Here is a 23,047-nt window from a genome sequence, read left to right as displayed (position 1 = left end):
GCACCCTGTGTTGCTTTGTGCACTACATTGCATTACATGCTGTGTTGCACCCTGTGTTGCTTTGTGCACTACATTGCATTACATGCTGTGTTGCACCCTGCGTTGCACCCTGCGTTGCTTTGTGCACTACATTGTATTACATGCTGTGTTGCACCCTGCATTGCTTTGTGCACTACATTGCATTACATGCTGTGTTGCACCTTGTGTTGCACCCTGCGTTGCTTTGTGCACTACATTGCATTACATGCTGTGTTGCACCTTGTGTTGCACCCTGTATTGCTTTGTGCACTACATTGTATTACATGCTGTGTTGCATGCTGCATCGCGTCTTGTGTTGTGCGCTGTGACCCGTGTTGTGTTGCGCGTTGCATTGTAATAAGCTCTGCTTTGTGCATTGTGTTGCCTGCCCAGTGGAAGGATCCAGCATGTTGTTGCTGTGACAGTGTCATACTAACTGATGTCTCACGATGCTGCCATATCTACAGATGTCCGTCTTGCTTTGGATCAAAAGTCCATTGATGGTTTTAGTCTTTGGTCCGAACAGTGTGGATTGGTCACGTCCCAGCAACAGCTGTGACACTCTGAGATCTGGACCCAGAGCTGACGTAGCCACAGTTTCACACCAACATCTGACAAACTTTCAAACTGATTCAAGGATAAAAATCTTTATTGTTTTTGTTTGTTTGTTTTAAACTGATATAAACACTGTCACATTTCCTGAAGTTCGGCTGTTGTTGCTCTGAATGTTGACTTCATTACCTAACATGGCTTGTTGCTGCTTTTTGCTGTGAACCAAACACACTTCTGCTTCATGAAGACGTCAAACATGAAAATAACACTTCTGCTTCATGAAGACGTCAAACATGAAAATAATTTCCTCTCAGACGAGTTGTTTTTTTTTTTTTTTTTGCAGACGTGCATTAGTCATTTGAAAACGAGTGACTGGATGAAGCCCTGAAGCTGCAGCTTTAGTGAATCAGAGCTGAAGACTTTAATGCAGATCTGCATCAGAACAAGTATGAACATGGAAGTAAAGGCAGCATGAGGCCCCACGCGTGCAGACAGGCTGAGTGAGAGAGAGAGAGAGAGAAAAGGAGAAGGTTACACTCGGGAAGTAGGAAGTGTGATGTACAACATGTCTGCTGTGTTTGTGCGTCAAATGAAACCCTGACCCGTGTCATGCTTTAAGGACGATGTCTCTGAAACTACCTCGGAACTGGGACTTCAGCACCTTCAAGGCTGAGACGACTCGAATCGGTAAGCCAAAGGGCGTTATGCGTTCACTGTCCGCAGCGTTCTCACATTAATTACACTCTGAATGTTGGTCTGATGTTACCAAGTGCTGAATGACATCAGATGAATTCCTCTTGACCCTGTGGGTTGTACGTTGGATATTTATGGCTGGAACCAACAAGAAGACGGCTGAATGCAATTTATAAAACCGAAAAAATTGTTTCTGTAGTTTTGAACACGAGTTTACCGTCATGCAGTAATGCTGGAGCAACTTGTTGATTGACCAAAGAGTCTTTTAACGAATCAGTGATCAACTGTTTGGATGATTGATGACGGTTTGAGTCCAGGATCTGCTGCTTTCACGTTCAGTTATCTGTTTCCTGGTGCAGCATCCTGGGTAACAAACATGTTAAAGCTACTTACGTTCCAGTTCGGCCAATCACTTCCATCCACTGTTACATCATCCACCCCTGGTGTCCGTGAACCAACCACAGAGAGTTAACCTGCAATAAGTAAGTCCTCCATAGGCCCTGAGGCCTATGTAACTATTTCTAATTTTTCCCCGATATATTAGCATGGATTTGACCTCTGACCTTGACCAATCATAAATACAGTCACATCACTTCTTCTGCCAAGTTTCATCAAAATCAGATTAGGTGTTGCTGATCTTTCTTGCTAACATACAAGCCCACAGCGCATCCAGAAAGTATATACAGCGTTTCACTTTTTCCACAATTTACAATGTTACAGCCTTACTCCAAAATGGATGAAATTAATTTTTTCTCCTCAAAATTCTACTGACAATGCACACAATACCCCATAATGACAATGTGAAAAAGTTTTTTTTTTGTGCAAATTTATTAAAAATAAAATAAATCTAAGGAATCACATACGTAAGTATTCACAGCCTTTGCTGTGAAGCTTAAAACAGCTCAGGTGCATCCTGTTTCCACTGATCCTCCTTGAGATGTTTCTACAGCTTAATTGTAGCCCATCTGGGGTAAATTCAGTTGATTGGACATGATTTGGGAAGACACACACCGGTCTACATATAAAGTCCCACAGTTGACAGTCAGAGCACAAACCAAGCATGAAAAAGGAATCGTCTGTAGACCTCAGAGACAGGATTGTCTGGAGGCACAAATCTGGGGAAGGTACAGAAACCTTTCTGCTGCTTTGAAGGTCCCAATGAGCACATTGGCCTCAGTCATCTACAATATAAATGGAAGAAGTTCAGATCCACCAGGACTCTTCCTCGAGCTGGCCGCCTGTCTAAACTGAGCGATCGGGGGAGAAGGACCTTCGTAAAATAAAGGGTCGTGTGTGGCCTTGATGGCACCAGTTGCACACCTCCACTCAGGAATCGATTAAATGGACAGATAAAAAACCCAATAACTATTTGGCAATTAATAAATAATCCCAAATCTAATCAGCAGATTAAACAATAATACAAATATTTTTTAGTACCAACACTTTGGTAACATTTTTAAAAAATAAACGTGAAAGCTCAAAATAAGGCAGACTTTTCCACTGTTCTTACTGTGTGATTGTTCTGCTGATTATCAACATAGTAAACTGGATATTAAATCACTGAAGGCAGCGGTTCCTATGTAACATTTCAGACAATCAACTGAAACCTTTAAGTGGTTTATTCCTAAAAATGGCCTGTTCACACATTCTTCCCAGCGGGTGGGAGAAAAAGTTGACCAATGACACGTGTTCATGTGTGAACAGCGGTTCATGCAGTTATGTGTATTTTAAATTTAGTGCACAGCAGTCAGATTGACGGATGTTGTGTTTGATGACATTTTCACTGTGTGCAGCCGGCAGCTATAACACTCAGTACAGCCTCCTGCCAGTGGTGGCTCCAGGTTTTTGTTTTCCCTCAGGGATGGGGTGAGAGAATTTATAGGAAATTTGCATTTTAAAGTAAAGGTCAAGTGCCTGCGACATGCATGCTATTAAGTCAGGCATGAGATAAACAATAGAATCAGAACAATAAAGAGCAATCAGAGATTTCTGACATCCGCCAATCCGGATCCAGATCACCTCCAAAATTCAGTGGAGTCTTCCATGTCCTAATATCTATCTGTGGTGAAAATTTGGTGAGAATCTTTGAAGTAGTTTTGATATAATCCTTCAGTGCCTATATAAAGTGAAACATGATCAAGAATCTGAATCTGGATTCTTCTTCTTCTTCTTCTTTGTCTTTCGGCTGTTCCCGTTAGGGGTCGCCACAGCAGATCAATCGTTTCCATCTCACCCTGTCCTCTGTATCTTCCTCTGTCACACCAACCACCTGCATGTCCTCAGCACATCCATGAACCTCCTCTTTGGTCTCCCTCTTCTCCTCCTGCTGGTGGCTCCATCCTCAGCATCCTTCTCCCTATATACCCTGGGTCCCTCCTCTGCATATGTCCAAACCATCTCAATCTCACCTCTCTGACTTTGTCTCCAAACCGTCCCACCTGAGCTGGATCACGTCCAAAATTTATTGGCATCTTCCATGGCTGAATATCTATCTGTGGTGCAAATCTGATGAGAGTCCGTGTAGTAGTTTTGCCGTAATCCTGCTAACAGACAGACAGACGAATAAATCAATCAATAAATAAATGCTGATGATTTTATTACATCCTTGGTAAACGTAAAAACAACAACAAAAAAACCCCCTCTTGAATCAGGTATTTGCTCTTAACAGCAGGTTTTGGAATTGCTGCCCTATGTAACTATTCAGTTGACAGAAAATCATTCCCATGTATGTATACCCACGTAGGATACCCACGTATCCTCCGATGAGACTTGGTACCAAAGACGCCCAGTTTTTGCCTTCAGTCTCTGGTCCCAGAGTCACTGCCAAGAAGCACCAGTACCCTAAAGACTTGGATCTTCATTCTCTTACGTTGGTGTTGGCGCCGCAAAATACCTCTGTCCAGCAACATCAACTCTGACTGTAGACTACTACTACAATGTTCTGACATAGAAGTGCAGAGTTCTGTGTGGTTGTGCAGGTACATGGACGGTCTGTCAGCGAGGCCGATGTGTCCGCGTGAAGGCCGATACATGCTAACAGCTAACGTTAATGTACGCCCAGCCTGCATGTGTTTGGACTGAGTGATCAAGGCGCAGTACCCAGAAAGGATCCAGTTTATTTTCAGATATTCTGCCTTTCTGGGCAGGTGGGTATTGAACCCGTCTCAGTGGGTTTGTCAGCTGAGGGAGTGTGTGGGTCTGTGTGTGTGGTCCTCAACCATGTTTTAATTTTCCACTAAACGAGGAGTTCTGATAGGCTTAAAATTAGAGCAAAACGTTTTCAAACGGCCTTCAAAGTGTCGCCAGCCCTCTGGGTGATGCGGCCGCTTCCTGTTTACACACCCTTCCCCTTCTTGTTCTCTTCATCTTGCCTAACAAGACACGGTGAATTTAAGAACAACTGAGCAGCTGTGCTCAAATCCCTTTGCGATCACCGGCGGCTATCCCACCAGCGTGTTACGTTGAACGTCTCACCGGGCCTCGCCGCTTTACTGCTGGATCTGCCCTTTCATCACGGAACCAAGCTGCTGTAAGACACATCTTTACCGTGATCAGTACAGGAAGTATAGATATGGTGATCTGCAGGAAACCGATACGAGTGATGATGAAGTGTTTCATCCTGTGATGTCTGACAAATAACGTCCTTTATCCCGGCAGCGTTGGTGAGTCACAGGTTAAAATGCATTTACAGTTCAGTTTGTTTTATATATAAAAATGTTTTGACAAATAGCTCAGTGTTTGGGAATACTTTCAAAACAGGACATTGTTTGTGTCCTCCGCAAAAAGTTTGGTGGGCATTTTTTATTATTATTATAATTATTTTTAAAAATATTTTAAATATGGGTATTAAGATTTGTTTTTAATATATTTCCCTTGTTAATCTACATCTATTATCACACCACTTCAAAGATGTTTTGGCATTGAGGATGCCAAGCGATGACGTGTTTCTGGAGATATTTCTTCCACATTTGTCCTGCAAACACGTCCTAAACACTTTAAGATGTATTTGCAGGACAAATGGGACAAAACAGTATAGAATCATTGTTGCGTTTTTCATTATAAATCCACACATTCTCTGTCAGGGACAGGTCAGGACTGCAGGCAGGCCAGTCCAGCACCCCACCCCTGTTGACAAATTTGAGATCCTCTGCCCATCTTTGCTACTGAAAAAGTCAGCCTTCCTTTTATGGATAAAGATAAAAATAAACTTTATTGATCTCACAAAGGAAAAATTCACAATATATACTGCTTTTGTATCAAATCACCTGTAGACCTCATGTTCGATTTCATGTTTGAAATTATATCATTATTTAATTTCTTTACCTCATTAACTGCCCTAAATTGGCTCATCCCAGAATATGTTGGAATGTGTTTAAATGCAGTAATGGATGTACACTCCTCTTCAATGGCTGTGCGAAGTTGCTGGATATTGGCAGGAACTGGTACACGCTGTCGTATACGCCGGTCCAGAGCATCCCAAACATGCTCAAGGGGTGACATGTCCGGTGAGTATGACGGGCATGCAAGAACTGGGACATTTTCAGCTTCCAAACATTGTGTACAGATCCTTGCAACATGGGGCCGTGCATTATCCTGCTGCAACATGAGCTGATGTTCTTGGATGTATGGCACAACAGTGGGCCTCAGGATCTCGTCACGGTATCTCTGTGCATTCAAAATGCCATCAATAATATGCACCTGTGTTCTTCGTCCATAACAGACGCCTGCCCATACCATAACCCCACCGCCACCATGGGCCACTCGATCCACAACATTGACATCAGAAAACCGCTCACCCACACGACGCTACACACGCTGTCTGCCATCTGCCCTGGACAGTGTGAACCGGGATTCATCCGTGAAGAGAACACCTCTCCAACGTGCCAAACGCCAGCGAATGTGAGCATTTGCCCACTCAAGTCGGTTACGACGACGAACTGGAGTCAGGTCGAGACCCCGATGAGGACGACGAGCATGCAGATGAGCTTCCCTGAGACGGTTTCTGACAGTTTGTGCAGAAATTCTTTGGTTATGCAAACCGATTGTTTCAGCAGCTGTCCGAGTGGCTGGTCTCAGACGATCTTGGAGGTGAACATGCTGGATGTGGAGGTCCTGGGCTGGTGTGGTTACACGTGGTCTGCGGTTGTGAGGCTGGTTGGATGTACTGCCAAATTCTCTGAAACGCCTTTGGAGACGGCTTATGGTAGAGAAATGAACATTCAATACACGAGCAACAGCTCTGGTTGACACTCCTGCAGTCAGCATTCCAATTGCACGCGCCCTCAAATTTTGCGACATCTGTGGCATTGTGCTGTGTGATAAAACTGCACCTTTCAGAGTGGCCTTTTATTGTGGACAGTCTAAGGCACACCTGTGCACTAATCATGGTGTCTAATCAGCATCTTGGTATGGCACACTGTGAGGTGGGATGGATTATCTCAGCAAAGGAGAAGTGATCACTATCACAGATTTCGACTGGTTTGTGAACAATATTTGAGGGAAATGGTGATATTGTGTATGTGGAAAAAGTTTTAGATCTTTGAGTTCATCTCATACAAAATGGGAGCAAAACCAAAAGTGTTGCGTTTATATTTTTGTTGAGTGTATATTAACAAATTAAATGAAATTGACCAGACAAAATGGATGAAATTCATTTTTTCCCTCAAAATTCTACACACAATACCCCATAATGACAATGTGAAAAAAAAGTTTTGGGGGGATTTTTACAAATTTATTAAAAACAAACAAAAAAACTAAGAAATTACATGTACATAAGTATTCACAGTCTTTGCCATGAAGCTCAAAATTAAGCTTAGGTATATCCTGTTTCCACTGATCATCCTTGAGATGTTTTTACAGTTTAAATGGAGTCCACCTGGGGTAAATTCAGTTGATTGGACATGATTTGGAAAGACACACACCTGTCTACATATAAGGTCCCACACCTGATAGTCAGAGCACAAACCAAGCATGAAGTCAAAGGAATTGTCTGTAGACCTCAGAGACAGGATTGTCTCGAGGCACAAATCTGAGGAAGGGTACAGAAACATTTTTGCTGCTTTGAAGGTCCCAATGAGCACAGTAATCTCCATAATCTTTAAATGGAAGAAGATTGGATTCTCCAGGACTCTTCCTCGAGCTGACTGCCCATCTAAACTGAGCGATCCGGGAGAAGGACCTTAGTCAGGGAGGTGACCAAGAACCCGATGGTCACTCTGTCAGAGCTCCAGCATTCCTCTGTGGAGAGAGGAGAACCTTCCAGAAGGACAACCATCTCTGCAGCAATCCACTAATCAGGCCTGTATCGTAGAGTGGCCAGACGGAAGCCACTCATTCGTAAAAGGCACATGGCAGCCCACCTGGAGTTTGACAAAAGGCACCTGAAGGACTCTCAGACCATGAGAAACAAAATCGAAGATTGAACTCTTTGGGGTGAATGCCAGGCGTCATGTCTGGAGAAAACCAGGCGCTGACCCTACAGTGAAGCATGGTGGTGGCAGCATCATGCTTTGGGATATGTTTTTCAGCAGCAGGAACTGGGAGACTAGTCAGGATTGCGGAAAGATGAATGCAGCAATGTACAGAGACATCCTGGATGAAAACCTGCTCCAGAGTGCTCTTGACCTCAGACTGGGATGACGGTTCATCTCTCAGCAGGACAATGACCCTAAGCACACAGTCAAGATATCAAAGGAGTGGCTTCAGGACAACTCTGTGAATGTCCTTGAGTGACCCAGCCAGAGCCCAGACCTGAATCTGATTGAACATCTCTGGAGAGATCTGAAAATGTCTGTGCACCGACACTCTCCATCCAACCTGATGGAGGTTGAGAGGTGCTGCAAAGAGGAATGGACAAAACTGCCCAAAGATAGGTGCACCAAGCTTGTGGCATCATATTCAAGAAGACTTGAGGCTGTAATTGCTGCCAAAGGTGCATCAACAAAGTATTGAGCAAAGGCTGTGAATACTTATGTACGTGTGATTTATTATAATTTTTTAGTTTATTATTTTTAATACATTTGCAATCAATTAAAAACCTTTTTCATGTTGTCATTATGGGGTGTTGTGAGTAAATGAATTTACTCAATTTTGGAATAAGTGCCTAGCTAAAGTGGAGTGCTGTGAATACTTTCTGGATGCACCGTATCCAAATCTTCCCAAGTCAATAAACCTTCCTCCAAACTTTGGTCAAAATCTCTTGCTTGCTTTTTATTTTGTAATATTTTGTACAAAAACAGGCAGAACTCTTTGATCACATAAGCTCCTCCTCCTTGTCTCCCCTCGTTTAATCAACGTAATAATAACTTTGTTAACGTTGGTATTGATTTATTGTTTATACTGTTTTATTCTGAAAAGATGTGCCTAATTTTCTGTCTGCTGACTGTATGAAACGTCACTTTTCATCGCTATTTTAAACTAAGTCTCTTTATCTTTTCATTGTGTTCATTGAGTTAAAAGTGACATTGTTCAGAAATCTTAAAATAGCACGAAGCACGTTTTGGGCTGACCTTTCCCGCTCGGTTACAGCAGCTTTTTGTTTGATGGTCACGTTGTAGTTTGAATGAAATACTTTTCCACAGGAAGCTGGTCAGTAGCGGCTTCCTTTGCCTCTGAAACTAAAAGTAGGCTCCAGTCTGCAGGTCTAACCTTCCACAGAATCGATGTTTATTCATATCAAAAACAGGAAGCTCATCGCTGCAGCTGAGAACTGCTGATGTTTTGTTGACTTGTTATTTCTGCTGCCACGCTTTGTTCTTCTTCTCACTTTTACTGACTGCTTTTTTTGTGTTGTGACACAGCGCGATCCAAGAGTGTGATACCCGGAGAAGGAGGCCCCAACCCCGCAACGGCAGGCCCCCTCAGGGTCATGGAGCGGCCCCTGAAGAGCGGCTGGCTGAAGAAGCAGCAGAGGTCCTTAGTGAAGAACTGGCAGCAGCGTTACTTTGTGCTGAGAGGAAGCATGTTGACGTACCACAAAGACGACAAGGAGACCACTGTCCAGGTACGATCATCGCTGTTTGACTCTTTGCACAATTACTGAAAACATCTCCAGCATATCTCCACAAACTTTGTGGGGAAGATCAGTCAGATCAGGAGGAACTCATTAAATTATGGTGTTGATCAGATTTTTTTAATTTTATTTAAAAAAAAAATGGCTTAGTGGTTAGCACTGTTGCCTCACAGTAAGAAAGTCATGGGATCAATTCCCACCTGTGGCCTTTCTGTGTGGAGTTTGCATGTTCTCGCTGTGTTTGTGTGGGTTCCCTCCGGGTGCTCCGGCTTCCTCCCACATCCAAAGACACACAGGTTAGGTGGATTAGAAACTTTAAATTGTCTGTAGGTGTGAATGTGTTTGTTTGTCTATATGTGTCCCTGTGACAGACTGGTGTCCTGTCCAGGGTGAACCCTGTCTCATGCCCTATGACTGCTGGGATAGACTCCAGCCCCCCGCAACCCTTAATTGGAGTAAGCAGTTGAAGATGAGTGAGTGAGATTTGATATTCACAGTTTCTCAAAGCATCTCCATGAAACTCGGTGAGATGATCAGTCCTGTAACAAGGGAGGAACGTTCATGTAGATCTGCATAAAGATCTGGATCTTGATCAGGAGTGATGTTAATGAAGTTGCAGATCTACAAATGTCAAAAATTTTCTTAATCCCGCTATTTAACTGTGTGTTTTCTTAGTAACGCTGTTGCAAAATTTACAAAAAGAAAACTTTTGAAGTCTTGGCTTGAATTTGTCAAAAGACACGTGGGCGATTCTTGTCTAGATTGTGTCCTACTTTGTGATTGATGTAACTCCATTGTCATGTGAATGGACCAAAGACTGAGCCTTGAGGCCCACCATGTATTAATTGAACTAATAACAGACTCCACTGACAGTTTGTCTAATTTTTATTTCGCATTCTGTGCAGTCATACTTTTCCTCGATGGGGGTTTTATTTAGCAGTCAACAACACAAGCACTGATGCCGTGTGGCTAAACCTGCACACTTCCTGTAAGAAGAAGAAGAGAGTCTTCCATCCACTGAAAGCCATTTTTGTGTCTGTTTGATAATCTGGCAAATTTGTCAGATTTTAAAAATAGTTTTTAATCCAGCCTTTACATGTAAATGTGCTGCAAGCAAATGATATTTTACACTTTTATATATTATTCAGCAACTGTTTTATATCCAAAAATTTAGGCACTTAATGTTTTCTTGTGCAGACAATGATGAAACACTCCCTCTGTGCTCTGAGCTTTTCTTTCTCCTGTTTACATACTTGGTCTGACTGCACATGCACATTTAGCGCATGAGATTTCTGCTTGCAAATGTGAATCGTCCTGCCCTGTGAAACTGTCACACCTCTCTGTTTATAAAGAGACAGCATTGCTCACAACTCATTGCATAGCTGTTAAATTTTTTCCAAGATGCCAGACAGTAGAAGTGTTCCAGAAATATGTCCAAATATCACATTTACAGGATAAAAAATACACCTCAACAACAATATGGTCACACTTGAAACCAGGTGAATCCCTTTTCCAACACCGAGAGCAGTTAAACCTGTTTAAAGACTCCAATACAGACTATTTTGCTCAGGGTGGAAGGAGGAGGGTTGAGGAGGAGTGGCTGAGGAGGGAAGCTTTGTTTACATCCTGAAGTATGATGCAAGTGCAACATCGAGTGGCAGATGTAATTCTTTATCTTTGCACCTAGAAACTGACTTCATATAGGCAAAATATAAACCTAAATCTGTTTGTTTTAGGCTAGAAGTCCATCCTTGGTGGGACATGTCCACTGAGCTGGTTAGCATTCTGTGTGACACAAAGAGAGGCCACATGTCAGAGGAAAGCGTGGGTGTGGCAAACAGCAGCCTCCTTTCCATTTAAAGTGACAGGCATAAAAATAAGTAGTCTTACCAACCTGAAAAAGAGACTTTTTTTAAAGGAGGCTAGAAGTTTAATGTGTGTTTTTATGAGATCCAATGACTCATATTAAAGCTGAAAAGCCTCACCTCTTTAATATTAAATCAGGACCCAGTCAGGACTGTGCAGTCTTTGCTTTTTCACTTCAACAGTTCTCAGGATGATGTGATGGTTTTAACACATCTGATACGTGTGCAGGAAATGAAAAAATATTGATTTATATTATTTTTTTAATTCACGCCTTTATCCTTTAGTCCTCTGGTTGTCTTTGGTTGATGTTGGTTCAGAAGAACAGCACAGATTTATGAGAAATGCACAAAAAGCTCAAAGCCAAAAGCAGATTATCACTTTTGACCTTTGTTTAAAAATTGAAATGAGTGGGAGGAGGACAGAGTGAGAGAGGAGAAGGGCAGCGGACGTTCTGAAGTAACAAACGGAAAATAGCATTTAAAAGATCAGCTGTGTTTCAAAGCTTCATTTTCCAGCAGACTGAATGTCGCCAAAAAACATCTGTGATGTACAAATTCAATGTTTCCTGTTCTAAAACAATGGAGACTAATTAATTAAATTAAATGGTGTAAATTGGTGACAGATCAGGTCTGGGAGCATGCAGTGGCCCCGCGGGTCCCCGTCTCAGGCAGGTGGCATGTGGGCATGTCTTTGGTCTTCTCCAGCTGCAGGGGTCCCCAACACAGAGAGATGTACCACATGACCAAAGTGTCAAAGCTGACGTTTCCTCACAATGCGAAGTGATACCCCTCATCCAAGTCTCCCTAAGTAACCCGAAGTCATTCCAGCGGTACCTCTGAAGAGACCTGGCACCAAAGACATCCAGTCGTCACCTTAGGTTACAGGTTAAATTACCTCCAAGTCTCTCGACCGTACAGTAAGACAGGCAGAACCAGGACCCTAAAGACTCGGAGCTTCATTTATTCTCCTGCAAAGACATTGACGTCACCAAACACCTATGTCCAGCGACCTTATGATATCTTCAGTTCTTTTCAGGTGTCTCTTGATCTCAAAGGCCGAGGACCCAGAGACATGAATGTCACTGCTGAGATAAGTGGATATCTCTACAAGTTCAACACTCTCAGAACATACAGATACACTTCTGATGGCCGAGTCCAGGAAGACACTGAAAGCCTGGATTTTAGTCTTGATCCAGGACCAGGTCAAACTCTGACACTCAGCTTCTCAACTGATGTCAGCAGAGTTTAGATTAATTCCACAAAGATCACACAAAGAGCATTGACCGCAAAGTCGAGGTCAGTAAAAGTGTTAATTTTAAGAAAGTATTGTGGTTCAGTTTTAGTCATAGTCTTGACTAAAATATCATTTAGTTTTAGTCATAACTTAGTCATCTGACCTGTTTTAGCTTTAGTTCAAATGTACTTGATTAAGTACCATAAGACTGTAGTCAACTAAATATCCAATAGATTTACTGACCTAGTTGACTAAAACTAAATGACATTTTAGTCAAGACTATGACGAAAAAAACAATGACTTTTCCTCTTCAGCAAACCTGCCTAAATTTCTGGTTTCCACAACCCGACTCAACACCCAGTCCGTTCACACATGAACAGCACAGGAGTGTACACTCACTGGCCACTTTATTAGGTGCACCTGTTCAATTGCTTGTTAAAACAAATAGCTAATCAGCCAATCACATGGCAACAACTCAAAGCATTTAGGCATCTAGGCGTTGTGAAGACGAACTGCTGAAGTTCAAACTGAGCAGCAGAACCGGGAAGAAAGGGAATTTAAGTGACTTTGAAGGTGGCATGGTTGTTGGTACCAGACAGGCTGGTCTGAGTATTTCAGAAACTGCTGATCTACTGGGATTTTCACACACAACCATCTCTAGGGTTTACAGAGAGTAGTCCAAAAAAGAGAAGACATCAGTGAGCGACATTTGTGTGGATGAAAATGCTTTGTTGATGTCAGAGGTCAGAGGAGAATGGGCAGACTGGTTGAATGGGCGACTGCGTGATGCCATCATGTCAATATGAACCAACATCTCTGAGGAACGTTTCCAACACCTCAGAGATGGGACAAAGACACTGTTAAGTCATCAATCTGCAAGTCCCAAGTCAAGTCTGAAGTCATAACGACCACCAATTGTTTGCAAGCTGACTTCAGACTTGACTTGGGACTTGCAGACTGATGACTTCAGAATGACTTGATAATGACTTCATCCCACCTCAGGAATCTATACCATGAAGAATTAAGACAGTTCTGAAGGCAAAGATGGTCCAACCCCGACCCTGTACTAGCAAGGTGTACCTAATAAAGTGGCCGGTGAGTGTAAATGGTAACTGTTAAATGAATTGTTTGTCCAAATTAAAATCAGCAAATTGGTATAAGTATGATTTATTGTTAATTTCAATCAGCCTAATTAATTTGAATGTTGCAATTTGAAGCACTTTTTAAAACTGGACCAACAATTCTCTTCTTGTCAGTGTGTGACTGAACACGCTGGCATCGATTAGACACAATCAGTCCAACAGCTAGTTGTTGCAAAATTTAAAATTTTGATTGTGGTCCAATGTAATTTAATCCAGTAGTGTGAAGAAAACATACTTCTCTACAATTAGAAATTTCACTGAATTGGGACCAAGCATCCTGAGATCAAACAAGCAGTCAAGCGACCGCGGGGGCTTTTCCTGCCACTCAGAGTGCGATATATCAAGCTTTCGGTGGTTCTTTGAAATGTTCTTTTCTCAGGGAGAGAGATTGAACGACATACATCTTAAATAGGAAAATAAGCAAGAATTTTCTTTGGGTCTTCTGAATTCAAGACTGTCTCAAAATAACACATACACTTGGATTTCTAATTCAGTGGTGCTGAATTAGATGCGTACACGTCCAAGACTGTGCCAAGGTGAAACTCTTTCCACCGGGGCACCTCTAAAACTCCTGTGACAGGTTTGAAGTTGTGTGGGTGTGATTCTAATTGTGGTCTCTGAAACCTTGTGTACGCAATATTTTGAAAATTACGTCATGTATCAAAGTGAAGCTTGGTACAAAATGTCTCTTCACTAAGACCTCAGACGGGTTCAACACGGAGGATGTTTGAGTTATAACTGTAGCCACCAGGGGGCAGAATCTCTGAAGTTCAGTGTACATAATCACCCCACAAGGACTTCATGGACAGTGATGAAACTCATGACTCTAAGACTTTGCAGATTAGGGTAAATATTGCCCTTGTTTTTTAAATCCTTATTAAAGATGTACATTGTTAAATAATTTTGCACATTTCAGAACATTTCAGAGGAATCGCTGAAAGGCCAATATCACCATAACATGGGTGTATGTAAACGTCTGACCACATATGTGTGTGCAGAAAGGTCGTGTGTCTGTCTTTTGCTATTTGTGGCACCCCCCTGTAAATATGAGTCATCAAAAATCAAGCTTCATGTTATTTCAGGTAGATCGCTAAAGTCACAGCTTATTGGCTTTTTTGGTTTTGTTTATCAACTACAACCTCAATTCCAATAAAGTTGGGAGATTATGTAAAATGTAAATATAAACAGAATACAATGATTTGCAAATTTTCTTCAACCTATATTCAATTCAATACACCACAAAGACAAGATATTTAATGTTCAAACTGATAAACTTCATTGTTTTTGTGCAAATATTTGCTCATTTTGAAATGGATGCCTGCAACACATTTCAATAAAGCTGGGACAGTGGTATATTTACCACTGTGTTACATCACCTTTCCTTCAATAAGCATTTGGAAACTGAGGACACTAATTGTTGAAGCTTTGTAGGTGGAATTCTTTCCCATTCTTGCTTGATGTACGACTTCAGTTGTTTAACAGTCCGGAGTCTCCATCGTCATATTTTGCACTTCATAATGCGCCACACATTTTCAATGGGGGGCAGGTCTGGACTGCAGGCAGGCCAGTCTAGTACCTGCACTCTTTTACTACAAAGCCATGCTGTTGTAACACGTGCAGAATGTGTCTTGGCATTGTCTTGATGGAAATAAAGCAGGGACGTCCCTGAAAAAGACGTTCCTTGGATGGCAGCATGTGTTGCTCCAAAACATGGATGTATCTTTCAGCATTGATGGTGCCATCACAGATGTGCAAGTTGTTCATGCCATGGGCACTAACACACCCCCATACCATCACAGATGCTGGCTTTTGAACTTTGCACTGGTAACAAAATGGATGGTCTTTTTCCTCTTTTGTCCGGAGGACATGATGTCCATGATTTCCAAAACAATTTGAAATGTGGACTCATCAGACCACAGCACACTTTCCTTTTGCGTCTGTCCATTTCAAATGAAGCTCGTGTCCAGAGAAGACAACTGCGTTTCTGGATGTTGTTGGTGTATGACTTTCACTTTGCAGAAGTTTTAACTTGCACTTGTAGATGTAGCAACAAACTGTGTTAACTGACAATGGTTTTCTGAAGTGTTCCAGAGCCCATGCGGCAAGATCCTTAACACAATGATGTCAGTTTTTAATGCAGTGATCAAAGGTCACAGGCATTCAATGTTGGTTTTTGTCCATGCCATGGGCACTAACACACCCCCATACCATCACAGAGTGCTGGCTTTTGAACTTTGCGCTGGTAACAATCTTGAATGGTCTTTTTCCTCTTTTGTCCAGAGGACATGACATCCATGATTTCCAAAAAACAATTTGAAATGTGGACTCATCAGACCACAGCACACTTTTCCACTTTGCATCTGTCCAGTTGGCAGCAGCGTTTCTGGATGTTGTTGATGTGTGGCTTTCACTTTGCATGGTAGAGTTTTAACTTGCACTTGTAGATGTAGCGACGAACTGTTTTAAACTGACAATGGTTTTCTGAAGTGTTCCTGAGCCCAAGCAGTAAGATCCTTAACACAATGATGTCAGTTTTTAATGCAGTGCCACCTGAGGGATCAAAGGTCACGGGCATTCAATGTTGGTTTTCAGCCTTGCCGCTTACGTGTAGAAAGTTCTCCAGATTCTCTGAATCTTCTGATTATATTATGGACTGTAGATGATGGAATCCCTAAATTCCTAGCAATTGAGCATTGAGAAATATTGTTCTTAACTGTTGGACTGTTTTTTCACGCAGTTGTTCACAAGTGGTGATCCTCACCCCATCTTTGCTTGTGAATGGGGATGCTCCTTTTATACCCAATCATGACACCACCCTGTTGTCCAGTGACATGTTCACCTGTGGAATGTTCCAAACAGGTGTTCTTTGAGCATTCATAAACTTTCCCAGTCTTTTATTGCCACTGTCCCAACTTTTTTGAAACGTGTTGCAGGCATCCATTTCAAAATGAGCAAATATTGCACAAAAACATAAAGTTTATCAGTTTGAAACATTAAATATCTTGTCTTTGGTGGTGTATTCAATTGAATATAGGTTGAAGAGGATTTTCAAATCATTGTATTCTGTTTTTATTTACATTTCACACAATGTCCCAACTTTATTGGAATCGGGGTTGTAATAAACTGAATTCATATTCACCTGTGCAGTTAAATCATAAACAATGTTTATTTCATTTTCCTCCCCAAAAGCAACTGACTCACAGCATCCAATCATGTTCATCCACATGTCCCAAAGCGCTTCTTTATTGCCTGTTATACTCACTACCAGTATCAAGTCTTTAGCAGCAAACTCTCCTCAAACTGCTTTCTTGTGTAAATCAGCCTCAGTATGTTTGTTTTTCAGGACAGACGGACACCTTTGAGCTAAGTGGTGGGATTTGCTCTCTCATTGGGATCCTTGATGATTTATTTATTTATTTATTTAGAGAGAGAACTTTAAATGTAAATCCCTCAAACAGCAGAGCTGCTTTTGTTCAATAGTGAGATCCTTTTGTGTTTCTGTCTTCAGGGCGTCATCCAGCTGAGGTTCAGTAAAGTCAATGAACTCCCACCAAACTCGGACGACCCAGGAAAGTACATGTTCGAGATCATACCACGTAAGACCATGTTTAAGTGACTTTTAAAGGACGTGTCACTGACCTGGCTACAACTGATTGGACCTCCTTCTCTTTGTATTCTCCTTGTTTTTCTTTGGGAGGGGAGGGGGTTCTGCAGAGCTCCAAATAGTCACATCAGGAGAAAAAAATACATTTAGTGACCACATTTTCTTAATAATCTTGGATTTTTATTTATTTATTTATTTTTAACCTAAAATGTCGAATTGTTTCTTGTTTACTCAAACTTGGTCATGTTTTAATCATTCCATTCTTGGGTTTAAAGCTACACTGTGCAGGACTTAGTGCCACCTGGTGGTCAGTTTGTAGATTGCATTCTGCTGTCGACTGCCACAATGTTGTTTCCATTCATGTTTTTGCTTCTAAGACAATGGGGATGGATGCTCCCTGTCCTTCTCTTATGAAAAGTAAAATTTAAGCTTTACTATGTAATTCCTCCATTTTCATTAGTAGTTTGTAAGTGTCAAGTTCAGTCGATGGAAAAGGATAAGACATTTTAGTGAAGCTTGGGAATGAGTGATATGACCCTGATCCATAAGAGTTGCATAAATCACTGAGGAGTCATTAACAGAGGGGTCTAAATGTTCTTTCCGTCGGCTTTTATTAATGGTATCTGCTGAGGTTTCTGTCGCGTCCTTTTGTGTGTTATCACCTGATAATGATCCTGAAGAGCTGAACCATATAAACTGCAGAAAATTAATCCAAATGATGCATGAACAGTTTAAAATTATGGGACAATTGAATAAAAGTTGTGGAAGGACAAGTTTAGTTTTTACAGCCTTTGTCATATTAAAACATTATTAGCCATCAAATCTCAGCAGTTTTAATATGATGAGTTGTATAAAAGTTACAGTATCTTTAATAAAACTGGCCACAATGTCCTTTTTTATTTTTCTTCTGATGTCATACAGATGTTGCCCCGCCCACTTTGTCACATTTTTCTAACCTTTTCTAACATTTTCCTTTATATCAATTTTTTTCAATCATGGGTCTGATGCCACAACTGGCTGATATGCCTCTTTTTGCAGGGAACTGACCAATCACAGGCCCTGCTGGAATTCTGTGCATCTTACAAATAAATAAATAAATAAATCATTTGTACTGAGATGGACTTTCTTCAACCGTATCTGTTATTTTTCCAGGTAAAAGTGGAGACAGAGAGCGCTGTCCTTATGTTTTCATGGCAAACTCTCAGAGCGACATGGAGGAGTGGGTCCGAACACTGCGCAGGGTCATCGGCATGCACACCAGTGCAGGTCCGTGCACGCCTCACACTGCTGTCCACATGAAGTCATGGAATTATCTCCAGTTTGTTTGACTCATATTTTGTGGTCCTCAGAAGATCCCTCTGCCTTATGAAGTGTTAAACTGAAACAGGATCTTCACTCACTCATCTTCAACCACTTACTGCAGTTAAGAGTCATGTGGGGGGGGGGAGCTGGAGCCTACCCCAGCAGTCATAGAGTGTGAGGCGGGGTTCACCCAGGAGAGGACACCAGTCTTTTGCAGGGTCAAATGTAGACAAATGAACACATTCACACCCGCACACACACCTTCAGACAATTTAAAGTTTACAATCCCTCTAACCTGCATGTCTTTGGATGTGGGAGGAAGCCGGAGCACCCAGATGGAACCCGTGCAAACATGGGAAGAACACGCAAACTCCACACCGAGAGGCCTCAGGCAGGAATCGAACCCATGACCTTCTCACTGTGAGGCAACAGTGCTAACCACTTATCCACTGTGCTGCCCATGTTGATGGGCATCACTATGTGTAGCAGTTTTCTTTATAAATACAGTCATTTTTGTTTGGCCAAAGCACATATTTTAAAGATATTAGCACTTTTTATTTGTATATTTGAAATGGTTCTTTTCAGAATCACACAAATGTATTGATTCCAAAATGGGTCATTCCTGCATAGCAAGTCTGCTGCGGTATTATCACACATTTTTATCCTCCATTCTAAAGTGTGTGACCCTTTTTTGTGTAAATTCTCTCTTACCACCCACCCCATCATGGACAGATGTTCTATCATATTTCAGGTCATCAATCAGGTCCATATATTTGTAGAGTATATGTGGAAGGGGGATTTAAAGGTACTTTAGAATAGGAAATATTACTATTGTTGATAGCTATAGGTACATACAGAAAGAATACAAATATCGTTCACCATCAATCAAACTGGGACCATAAAACATCCATGAAATATAGAGTTTAAAGGTTCCTCTATCCTGAATGGAAGGTTGCTGCATCATTGTTTAATACTGCCAAGTTTATAGTGGGTTGAATTTGGCAAAATATAGTACAGAATTCTTGATAATGGTGAGGGGGGGGGGGGAAGAATATCCAACATGTCATGATATCTTACCATCCACCCCATCATGGACAGATGTTCTGTCATATTTCAGGTTGTCAATCAGGTCCGTATATTTGTAGAGTATATTTGGAAGGGGGATTTAAAGATAGTTATAGATACATACAGAGAGAATACCAATGTAATTTGCTTTTTTTACATTTTTGCACATTACTGTAAACAGTTCAATAGATTAGTGGATAATGTGTGATAATAAATCTTTGGTCTTAAATGTGAACTTTAAACGCTAACTTCATTATTATTTTTTTAAAAAAAGCTTTAGTCCAACAACATGTTCCAAAGCAGGGATTTTATTCCCCTTTGATTCCTTAAGCAGTGGTTTGAAGCAGCATTAAAACTCATTTTATTCCTGGTTTAGCTAAATGAGATATTTCAGAGTTTGCAGCGTGTTTCAGTGTGTTCCCTGTTTTCAGTGTTTGGAAAGAACTTGGTGGACACAGTCACGTACGAGCAGCGCTTTGGGCCTCACATGGTGCCGATCCTGGTGCAGACCTGTGTGGAGTACATCAGGCAGCACGGCCTGAACGAGGAGGGCATCTTCCGCCTGCCGGGTCAGGACAACGCTGTCCGACAGTTCCGAGATGCCTTTGACGCCGGAGAGAGACCGTCCTTCCCCAGGTGAGAGTGGAGACTGCAGACATTTGAAAAAATGATCCAAGCAGGTTTGTCCACCCGTCTTGTGACCGTGAAGCCTTGTGGTTCTTCTACATGTCAAAACCTCCAGTGCAGAGGTTATTGGATCACATCCATGTACCTGTTAGCAGGCTTATGTACAAAAAAAAAAAAAAAAAAATTCAGTTAAATAAGAATATATTTTTTAAATTAAACCGAGGGAAAACGTTTGGCCTGCTCTGAAATACACAGAATTTAAGAATTTAATATTGGGTAGATTCATTATTATACAGTGCATCCAGAAAGTATGCACACCTCTTCACTTTTCCCACATTTTGTTATGTTACAGCCTTCAAAATAGAGTAAATTCATTTTTTCCCCAAAAAGTTCCACTCACAATAACCTGTAATGACAACATGAAAAAACTTTTCTTTTTTTTTTTGCAAATTTCTTAAAAATGAAAAACAAAAGGAATCACATGTACAACCCCAATTCCAATAGAGTTGGGACGTTGTGTGAAACGTAAATTAAAAACAGAATACAATGATTTGCAAATCCTCTTCAACCTATATTCATTTGAATATACCATAAAGACAAGATATTTAATAGAGAAAAGCAGCTGGTGCAACACAGAAATAGGTGCTGAAAAATTTATTAAGGTGCTGGACAAACAAGAGGGACTAACGTTTCGATGTGATGCATCAGCTGCTTTTCTCTTTTACAAGTCAGTCCTGTGTGGTTGCACCGGATTTTTTGTGCTGCACAGAAAACTCCTTTTTTGTTCTACAAAATACTTAATGTTCAAACTAATAAACTTTATTGTTTTTGTGCAAATATTCACTAATTTTGAAATGGATGCCTGTAACACATTTCAAAAAAGCTGGGATAGGGGCAACAAAAGACTGGGAAAGTTGATGAATGTTGAAAGAACACCTGTTTTGAACATTCCACAGGTGAACAGGTTAATTGGAAACAGGTGAGTGTCACGATTGGGTATAAAAGGAGCATCTCCGAAAGACTCAGTTGTTCATAAGCAAAGATGGGGGGAGGATCACCACTCTGTGAACAACTGCATGAAAAAAATAGTCCAACAGTTTAAGAACAATGTTTCTCAACTGTCATTTGCAAGGAATTTAGGGATTTCATCATCTACAGTCCATAACATAATCAGAACATTCAGAGAATCTGGAGAACTTACTACACATAAGTGACAAAAAGGCCAAAAACCAACATTGAATGCCTGTGACCTTTGATCCCTGCATTAAAAACTGACATCATTGTGTTAAGGATCTTACCGCGTGGGCTCAGGAACACTTCAGAAAACCATTGTCAGTTAACACAGTTTGTTGCTACATCTACAAGTGCAAGTTAAAACTCTGCAATGTGAAAGTCATACACCAACAACATCCAGAAACACAGTTGTCTTCTCTGGACACGAGCTCATTTGAAATGGACAGACGCAAAAAGGAAAAGTGTGCTGTGGCCTGATGAGTCCACATTTCAAATTATTTTGGAAATCATGGACATCATGTCCTCCGGACAAAAGAGGAAAAAGACCATCCAGATTGTTACCAGTGCAAAGTTCAAAAGCCACCGTCTGTGATGGTATGGGGGTGTGTTAGTGCCCATGACATGGACAACTTACACATCTGTGATGGCACCATCAATGCTGAAAGGTACATCCAGGTTTTGGAGCAACACATGCTGCCATCCAAGCAACGTCTTTTTCAGGGACGTCCCTGCTTATTTCAGCAAGACAATGCCAAGACACATTCTTCACGTGTTCCAACAGAGTGGCTTCGTAGTAAAAGAGTGCAGGTACTAGACTGGCCTGCCTGCAGTCCAGACCTGCCCCCCATTGAAATGTGTGGCGCATTATGAAGTGCAAAATATGACGATGGAGACTCCGGACTGTTAAACAACTGAAGTCGTACATCAAGCAAGAATGGGAAAGAATTCCACCTACAAAGCTTCAACAATTAGTGTCCTCAGTTTCCAAACGCTTATTGAAGGAAAGGTGATGTAACACAGTGGTAAACATACCACTGTCCCAGCTTTTTTTGAAATGTGTTGCAGGCATCCATTTCAAAATGAGCAAATATTTGCACAAAAACAATAAAGTTTATCAGTTTGAACATTAAATATCTTGTCTTTGTGGTGTATTCAATTGAATATAGGTTGAAGAGGATTTGCAAATCATTGTATTCTGTTTTTATTTACATTTTACACAATGTCCCAACTTCATTGGAATTGAGGTTATACAGTGGGTAAAAAAGTATTTAGTCAGTCCCTGATTGTGCAAGTTCTCTTACTTAGAAAGATGAGAGAGGTGTGTAATTTTCATTATAGGTACACTTCAACTTTGAGAGAAAACAAATGAGAAAAAAAATTCCAGGAAATCACATTGTAGGATTTTTAAAGAATTAATTTGTAAATTGTGGTGGAAAATAAGTATTTGGTCACCCACAAACAAGCAAGATTTCTGTCTCACAGACTTGTAACTTCTTCTTTAAGAAGCTCTTCTGTCCTCCACCTGTTACCTGTATTAATGGCACCTGTTGGAAGTCATCTGTATAAAAGACACCTGTCCACAGGCTCAAACGGTTAGACTCCAAACTCAACCATGGCCAAGCCCAAAGAGCTGTCGAAGGACACCAGGAAGAAAATTGTAGACCTGCACCAGGCTGGGAAGAGTGAATCTACAATAGTCAAGCAGGTTGGTGTGAATAAATCAACTTTGGGAGCAATTGTAAGAAAATGGAAGACATACAAGACCATTGATAATCTCCCTCGATCTGGGGCTCCACGCAAGACGTCATCCTGTGGGGTCAAAATGATCATGAGAACGGTGAACAAAAATCCCAGAACTACACAGAGGGACCTGATGAGTGACCTGCAGAGAGCTGGGACCAAAGTAACAAAGGCTACACA

The 23,047-nt window shown here is 41.3% G+C and overlaps 1 protein-coding gene across 1 annotated transcript in view; it reads left to right on the top strand.

Annotated features, from left to right (window-relative positions):
- The first annotated feature begins 1,193 nt into the window (after positions 1-1,193).
- arhgap25 (Rho GTPase activating protein 25) overlaps positions 1,194-23,047 on the top strand; it is a 54,199-nt gene continuing 32,345 nt past the window's right edge. Inside the window, exons 1-5 of the mRNA XM_034171231.1 lie at positions 1,194-1,257; positions 9,063-9,265; positions 17,024-17,111; positions 18,272-18,385; positions 19,918-20,122. Coding sequence (XP_034027122.1) covers positions 1,194-1,257; positions 9,063-9,265; positions 17,024-17,111; positions 18,272-18,385; positions 19,918-20,122 — 674 coding nt within the window. The remainder of the gene's footprint in view (positions 1,258-9,062; positions 9,266-17,023; positions 17,112-18,271; positions 18,386-19,917; positions 20,123-23,047) is intronic.

This window comes from Thalassophryne amazonica, chromosome 5 (genome assembly GCF_902500255.1).
Source record: "Thalassophryne amazonica chromosome 5, fThaAma1.1, whole genome shotgun sequence".
Taxonomy (NCBI): Eukaryota; Metazoa; Chordata; class Actinopteri; order Batrachoidiformes; family Batrachoididae; genus Thalassophryne; species Thalassophryne amazonica.
Note: the sequence above shows the minus strand (reverse complement) of the source record. Positions and strands in the feature narration are given on the sequence as shown.